The 8,787-nt window shown below is 35.8% G+C and overlaps 1 protein-coding gene across 1 annotated transcript in view; it reads left to right on the top strand.

Annotated features, from left to right (window-relative positions):
• The window catches only part of LOC106467202 (locomotion-related protein Hikaru genki-like), a 70,405-nt gene that overhangs the window by 39,337 nt on the left and 22,281 nt on the right, over positions 1-8,787 (top strand). Inside the window, exons 8-9 of the mRNA XM_013927527.2 lie at positions 4,815-4,985; positions 7,983-8,189. Coding sequence (XP_013782981.2) covers positions 4,815-4,985; positions 7,983-8,189 — 378 coding nt within the window. The remainder of the gene's footprint in view (positions 1-4,814; positions 4,986-7,982; positions 8,190-8,787) is intronic.

Here is an 8,787-nt window from a genome sequence, read left to right as displayed (position 1 = left end):
CATTCAAAGAGACTTAGGCATTTTCTCATTAATTTTAATATGCTCCCTCAAGATTTTGCTGAAATGGCGCCACTGGTATAAAAAGAAATCAAACTTATATATATATGTATTATTAGAGAATCGTATCTCTATCACGTATCCTGATACTGGCAACATTGAAATGGCAAAACTTCCAATTAAAAAAACAAAAGTAACGAATGTTGGAATGATAAGAAAATAGCTTTTTAAATTACCATTAACATCTGTTTGCATTACTGTTTAGAAAAGAAATATTTTCTAAGACATTCTTTGATAGATTGTTTAGGCAGAGTATTCATGATGAAACTTTGTAGAATAGACGGCAACTGCCTGTTGTAGAGATACAAGTGTAGAGGACGACGTTTCGAAAGTCTTCCGCCTTTCGTCTTCAGGTCAGTGTGTGTGTGTGTGTGTGTGTGAATAGCAGTTGATTTGATTTGAAATTAATTATTTCAGAAGAAATAATCAATAATGAGGGGCGCTCGAAGATTAAGCAATCCTCCTTCTCCCCCGCAGGTGGATTAGAGGTGTGGGTTGATTTGGATAATATGTTGAATGAGCAAAGTTTGATAAGTTTACTAAACGGATCAGCGGATAGACTAAAAAACTAACGCTACTAATACCAATAAACGACCGATCTTGGACATCTGGTTCTTTAGAGCGGCGGGGATCTATAAATCCAATGCCAAAAATTTGATGTGAGGGAGGAAACGGGAGTACCCCGAGAAAACGCATTTTCACTGGTAAGGCGCCAATCCATTACCAGTGCTCGGTTAACGAAGAAATAAATAAATAAGGGTGGCAAAGTGAAAGGTGGTGCAATGGAGTAATTAATACTTCGAGGAATTTTTGAGTCTTTGGATATTGGGAAAGAGTTTGTTTGTGTTCGGGAGGGGTTTTGTCGGCGTGGGGTCTTCTTGGTCGCTGGTAGGTATGTAAAAAGCGGAGAAAGGTTCATTGGATACGTCGTATGACTTAGTGGGAGAATCGGCGGAGATGTCAATAAATAGAGTATTGGGTGAGTTTGACGAGGAGAGGTGGGTCTGGCTTGAGTGGCGGGAATGGTGTTAGATGAGACAGAAGATTCATTTGTTGCGATTTTTCAGTGTTTTGGGGTTGTGGTTTGACTTCGCAATTAGTTCACAGTCGCTCATCTCCAACACAAATAACTTTAAAGTACTAGAACACAACGCAGACGATCACGACCTCATCTCCTTTACCGTGAATACCTACCCCCGCAACGTAACATCAACCCCACATCCAAAAATGATCGACTTCACAAAAGCAAATTGGGACCAAGTAAAACTAATTACTGATTTACTCTTACCTGACGTTAAACCATCAGCTAATTGCTCACAAGATATCGTTTGTTTGTAATTAAGCACAAAGCTACACAATGGGCTATCTGTGCTCTGCCAACCACGGGTATCGAAACCCGGATTCTAGCGTTGTAAGTCCGCAGACATACCGCTGTGCCACTGGGGGGAACAAGATTTCGATAACTACGTTGCAGAAATTTCAAATGCAATCAACAAAGCGATTGAAAGCACCATTCCAACGAGACAGAAAAATTTATATACTAATCACTGGCAGTCAGATACAGAAATCAATGCATAACAACATAAAAAAATTGAAGGCCCTTGCGCAGATAATTCATTCAAACAAGAGACGCAACTCTTAAATCCTTAATGAATAACACGAATAACCAAATCCAAAAATTAATTGCAACACAACGTAAGGAACACTGGCAAAGCTTCTATCAACCAATAGGCAAGATCCGGCTAAATTCTGGAATATTTTCAAAGTAGTTTGCAATGACAAATCCGTTCAGTCAAAGCACACAATAAAATACAGCAACATCACAGCAGCCACAGACGAAGAGAAAGTCAAATTTTTCTGCGACTATTATTCCACGGTCTGCACCACTCCCAACATAAATTTACGCCAAAGTGAATAATTATGTTCAAGATAATGTTGACATGTTCACACCCACTTTTGCATCAATTCTAACAACCCATACACAGAAAACAACATCACAAGACTTTTCACCAAAGCCGAAATCAAAATCAACATTAAGAAACTAAAAAAACACCGCCCCAGGAGATGATGGTATCAGAAACATAACTTTAAATATCGCACTTATCAACCACATCATGGCGCTGTTTAACTTATCCCTAATATCAGTTTATCTCTCGACAATACGAAAATCTGCAATAATTAGCATCATCCCCCCAAAAAAGTAACGACCCTAGCAACTACCGACCAATAAGCTTGCTAAACAGCATAGGTAAGTCATTGGCGAAAATAATCCCAACAAGACTGCTTTATCACTTAGAATCCAACAAGCTCCTTTCCGACACACAAAACGCTTTGCGTAAACATCGACAAACAATTGATTATTTAGCCAGGTTATTAGAATCACTACAAAAGGGTTTGATCGTAATCAAGCAACAATCGGAGTTTTCCTGGATGTCAGGAAAGGTTTCGATTCCGTTTGGCACAATGGCCTTAGATATAAGTTATGTAACTACAAAATACCCACCCCAATTATTAGATGGATATTGCGTAAACATCGACAAACAATTGATTATTTAGCCAGGTTATTAGAATCAGTACAAAAAGGGTTTGATCGTAATCAAGCAACAATCCTGGATGTCAGGAAAGCTTTCGATTCCGTTTGGCACAATGGCCTTGGATATAAGTTATGTAACTACAAAATACCCACCCCAATTATTAGATGGATCTCAAGCTGTCTAACTAAATAGAACTACTAAAGTTAAGATAAATAATAATAATAACATGTCACTGTTATTCCCACTTAAAGCTGGGGTCCCCCAAATATCAGTATTAAGCCCGTTACGCTACATATTATTTGTAAATGACATAAATTTTCCGGAGAATCCAGAAACTAAAGCTTCCCAATACGCCGATGTCATCGCCGTATGGAACACATAACGCGACCCCCTACTAGCAACAAACAAAGTACAAGCAACTCCAAACCACATCGTCACGTGGTTCAACACTTGACGCGTGCTTCTTAACCCACATAAAACTCAAGCCATTATCTTCAACCGCAAGCTTAAGCAAAACAGGAAGAAAATCGAGAACGTTAAACTCAGTCTATATGACAAGTAAATAAAATTCTCAAGTCAAATAAAATTTTTAGGTTTAACCTTCAATAAAAAGCTAACATGGGACACACATGTATCACAAATTATAATAAAAGCACAACAGCGGATAAACTATCACAAAAAAATCGGCGGTTACAATAAAGGTTCCAACGCAAAAACAATAATGATAATATACAACGCTTACATAAGGCCGATTCTGGAATATGGATGTCCGGTAACATGTTGCTTGCCACAATATATTTACAATAAACTTGAATCAATCCAACTAAAAGCAATTCGTACTGCCCATCGTCTCCCCGTCTACACCCCTAGCTCATATTTACATAAGATAAGCAAATCAACGACATTACAAACACGCTTCTCAACCCTACCAAACAAGTATTCTAATAAATCCAAAAACAGAAATAACCTATACACAAAACTCGCCAATATTGTAGAAACACCAGCCTCATGGAACAAATACATCTTTGCCAATATTGCTGAAACACCAGCCTCATGGAACAAATACATCTTTGCCAATATTGCTGAAACACCAGCCTCATGGAACAAATACATCTTTGCCAATATTGTAGAAACACCAGCCTCATGGAACAAATACATCTTTGCCAATATTACTGAAACACCAGCCTCATGGAACAAATACATCTTTGCCAATATTGTTGAAACACCAGCCTCATGGAACAAACACATCTTTGCCAATATTGTTGAAACACCAGCCTCATGGAACAAACACATCTTTGCCAATATTGTAGAAACACCAGCCTCATGGAACAAATACATCTCTCCCCTAAACCACATCATCTCACAAAATGAACAACACTCACTCCAATAACCACCTTGGGCATTTTTACCTAGTGCCCCCTCTCTTTTTCAGGTTACCGACCGGAACGAACAACGGACCAACGTGTTTGCCATTAATGTATATGTAGTAATTTAATTGTAATGTCATATCAAAAATTGTGTTCATGTTCCAGTGCTATGTTTGGTATTTAATGCCAGTGTTTACTGTTTATTTTTTAAGGTGATTTATGAATTATACAGTCTGTTACATGTTAACTTTTCATGTCTTTGTGTTGCAATGAACAATGGTTCTGGTCTTGTGTTCTTTCTGGGACGGGGTGCACTGGCTCTCAGGAGCGTGCTGCGGCGGTCCGGATGCACTGCTCGTGACTAGTTGATCAATCGTCAGACTCGAAGCTCCGATCCAAGTCTCTTCAAAACATCATCGCTTCAGATCTTCTTCACGGCTTTCACCTTTATGATAAATCAATAGAAAAAAGACGCGACTTCTAAATCCACTCAATTTATCATAAGCCAAGAAAGAAATTGTAATTATTTCTGAAAACCCCCAGGTTTAGTCACAAAACCTAAAATAGCTACCAAGATTATCGGATCGGACACACTGACCTGAATACGAAAAGCGGAAGACTTTTGAAACTTCGGCCTTTACACTTGTATCTCTACAATAGGCAGTTGCCATCCATTCTATAAAGTTTCATTTTCTAAGACATATGAAAGGGTCAAATATGTCCATTAAGTTTTAGACGGACACCGAATTAAACTTCTCAAAATATCTAGTTATATGAAAAATTGATAATTTTTTCTTCTAACGTATTTTCATAAAGATTTCCCTGTAATGGTGAAAAGTTGTTTATATACACCTAGTAATTAAATGCAAGCCACCAGTACCACCAGCGAACGGTCGAATTTTGGACGAAGGACGCTACCTACCGGCCAATGTAGTAACCTACACGTGTCACATTGGGTTTGTTTTAATTGGAAGCTCTTTCACTATGTGTAATACTGATGGCCAGTGGTCGCACCCTCCACCCTTATGTAAGTTATTTTTTGTTTTAGTTTGGATTTTAGAAGTAATTTGATTAAAACAAAAATAATACTTTTTTCCATACGTTTGTTTTGAATATAATTTACTCTCTATTTTACTGTGTTTATAAAAAGGTGGTTTTACACGCATTTTAATCAGGCTACGTAAACCACATTTGTATCAAACGTGACACTTATGCAACTATGCTACGCAATAAATGTCGTATTGTAAAAATTCACAGGTAAACGAATGATAATTACCATTTTCGATCAGGTAAAATAAAAGTTAGGAATAAAAGAGAAAATAAGGTAAGTATTTATTATATATATAGGCTCTTTACAAGATAAAAACTATAGTATACAGCTTTAAAGATGAAATTCCAGTTTGGTGAATATGGTGTCGTATTGCACGAATGTGTAACAAGTATCCTAAATAGATCTGATAATATTAAACTCAATAGTTAATTACAGTGTCGTGGTAAACAGAAGAACTAAAACATAATAACTTATCTATGATTCACTAATGGTATATTATTGTAAACACCTGAAGAGATGATAAAAGAGAAAACAAACTTCAGATTACAGCACAAGATAAATTTCGTAGTTACAGGGCGTTCTTTGCATTTTATAGGCTCTCAACAACAGCTCCAGATTCAGATACCATATGAATTGTCTGAAGTGATGACTAATACCTAGTAACAGATAGTCGTTACGTGTAACAAATACTGGTATCAGGCAACTTATCCGTGCATTTTATAGGCCCTCAACAATAGTTCAAATATCATATGAATAGTCTGAAGTGGTGACTAATAGCTAGTAACAGATAGTCGTTACGTGTAACAAATACTGGTATCAGGCAACTTATCCGTGCATTTTATAGGCTCTCAACAATAGCTCAAATATCATATGAATAGTCTGAAGTGATGACTAATAGCTAGTAACAGATAGTCGTCACGTGTAACAAATACTGGTATCAGGCAACTTATCTGGTGGGGCATAAGTGAAAAGTGGTGAGGGAACATAAATGTATTTTTACACCCTGATGTTTTGAGCCCCCTTAAATCTCGCCCTTCCCTTCATCAGCGATCCCTGGGACTGCAAGTATCAAAAAACGCCAAGACAGAGAAGTTCCTTAATTTCTTTAGGTTGTTTTAGAGCAAAGCTACATTAAACTATCGAACCCCGAACTGTAACGTTATAAGTCTCTAAACTTACCGCTGTCCCACCGGGGATATGTTTCTTAGAGTGTTGTGTGAAGAGTTTAATATCAAATAGGTTTTTCATAAAATATAACTAACGTGTGGTGTTTAAGCTTATACCTTCTAAATTGGCCAATAGTGAATTATAATTTTGCTTATCCGTAGTTAACTATCAGTAGAGAAAAATAAGCGAAGTTTACGAAGTTTTTACTCTTATTGAAACTGTTACATAAATGTTACTTAAACGAACAAATTAATATTCTATTGATGTGTAAACGATACATTGTTTACGGACAGCAACTGTCTGGGTGTTTATGACACTGACAATGTTAAAGCCCTCTACTGGTCATCAAAAAATGCTGTTCAAGAATAATTTTCCTGCATTCATATCACGCTGAAAAATAAAACCCTTGAAAGAAACGTGTAATTTGTTATAATGTTGTATTTGAAATCCTCTGATGTAATTCTTATGTATGTAGGATTCTCCTTCTTCCTTACCGATTATTATCTAATTCTTTCTACGGTGAGATAATCCTAGAAAGCTTTTATTTTGAAATATTCAGACCAATGAAATCGACCAAAGGAAAACAGTCGTCGAGGAAGAGCATATAAGTTTTATAATAAACTCTTAAGTTTTTTTTTTTGCAAAACTTTGATATAGCCCCAAAATTGTATGCTGTGACACGCAACCATATTTGTAAATTAGAAGAGTACAAATTAAGAAAATCCCAACACTTTCAGAAATGGGATATAATAAACAGAATTCCATGTAGCAGGAGAAAAATCCATTTACACGGTATTCTAACAACGGTTGAAAAACAATCTTATACGTGACTTAATTTAGCTCCACAAGACATCAATTATAAATCTAAAATTCGTTACTAATACAATTTATTAAAGTGATCAAACAAAACATAACGTTAAACTTTAATTACTATCATTCGTGTAACAATTATATAAGTGAGGATATTAAGTGCTCTAGCAGAATGCCTTGCATCCGTTGAGAATGTTTGTTTATTTTGTTTTTGAGCGCAAGACTACACGATGGGCTATCTATGCTATGCCCACAGTGGGTATTGAAACCCGATTTTGGGCGTTATAAGCCTTCAGACCTACCGTTAAGCCACTGGAAGACTACCTGTTGAGAATTATCTAGACTCTAGAGCAAGTTGCAAAGGTTATAAGCCTAATTATTCTGTTACTAGCAATATGTTGTTGTCAAAGTTAATTAAACCAAATCGTTGGTGTATTTTTTTTTCCATTCGTTCGATATCCTATGTTCCTTTAGAAAACAAAGTTTTGACAAAAATCCTGAAATAATCCGAATTCGAAGTTATAAATCAGCATAGATTAAATTTAAGCTTTTACATCTTCTTCCGATGCTACTTTGGAAAATCCATCAGGCACTTACAACTTCCGGTACCTACCAGCCAGCAACCTTTCCCTGGTGTGGCTTTGCGCGAAATCCGAAAACAATCATGCAGTTGAACGGAGACACCAACTATTTAACACTTTTGGTTCGTCACTGCATATCTTCAAGAAATAACAGTTTAAATAAATATGCCCTTGTTTTTGTTTGGTTGTTTCCTAATTTTCAGTACATCGATTGTATGGTTCTCAAGGGTTTATTGTGCCTAAAACAAAAGTATTTAAGGTTTTATATCAGTAGTTAATGCTTCATGCAGGTTTGTTATTTTCTCTGTCGATTTAGATGTAATTTAATTATATAGTTGTGGATGCGATGTTATTAATTAAGTATTTATAATTTTTCTTCTATTTTTTCCACTCTTTTTTTTCGTATACAATCCAGGCAGACCAGCCTGTGAATTTCCTGGTCAACCTTCTAACGGACGTGTGTTGCCTACTAAATTCCAGTACGATATTGATGAATTCGTAGTTGTGAGATGCAGCAAAGGATTTTTTCGTCTTGGCCCCAGAAAACTCCAATGTACTTCACTTGGACATTGGTCTAGTTCATTGCCTCATTGCAGGCCGTACAGGGATAAATTACTCGGTTAAGAGTTTATATCAGCTGGCTCCATCTTTTGAAGGAATTTTTCTCTACAAAGTAAACGTGTGATGTTTCTCCATTAACTGTTGTTGTTAGACAAATCATTCAAACAGGATGTAATATTTATCACCTTTGAGCCATTTATGCTCTATTTTGTATGTTGTTTTATATATGTATGTGGAAATATTTATTCTAAATAACATAACTTGTCATTTTGTGAAAAGTCCATAATCCCTATGATGTCTTTTTTTTTTGGTAATATTTAACTGCATGGTAATTTATGAACTATATCTATTAATGTATTTCTAAAAATCCCACATCCCTATTGGGATTGTGTTGCTTAAAAAAATGTGAAATTGTATAATTTATTTGTTTTTATATTAAATATTAACAGAAATGTATTGAATTACTTTACTAGAACCGTTTCAGAAATAAATAAAAAATCTTTTTGTTTTAAGAAAACGTTATTTCACTACTGTAATTTTGTTTCAGGTTTTATATAACTAAGTATAACTTAGTTACTAATAAAACTGAATTTATATTTCCAATAGAGGAGCTAGAATTTAGCTATAGCTTATGTACACTTTAAGCTGTTATTGGATTT

This window comes from Limulus polyphemus, unplaced genomic scaffold, assembly GCF_000517525.1.
Source record: "Limulus polyphemus unplaced genomic scaffold, Limulus_polyphemus-2.1.2 Scaffold2526, whole genome shotgun sequence".
In the NCBI taxonomy this organism is placed as follows: domain Eukaryota; kingdom Metazoa; phylum Arthropoda; class Merostomata; order Xiphosura; family Limulidae; genus Limulus; species Limulus polyphemus.
Note: the sequence above shows the minus strand (reverse complement) of the source record. Positions and strands in the feature narration are given on the sequence as shown.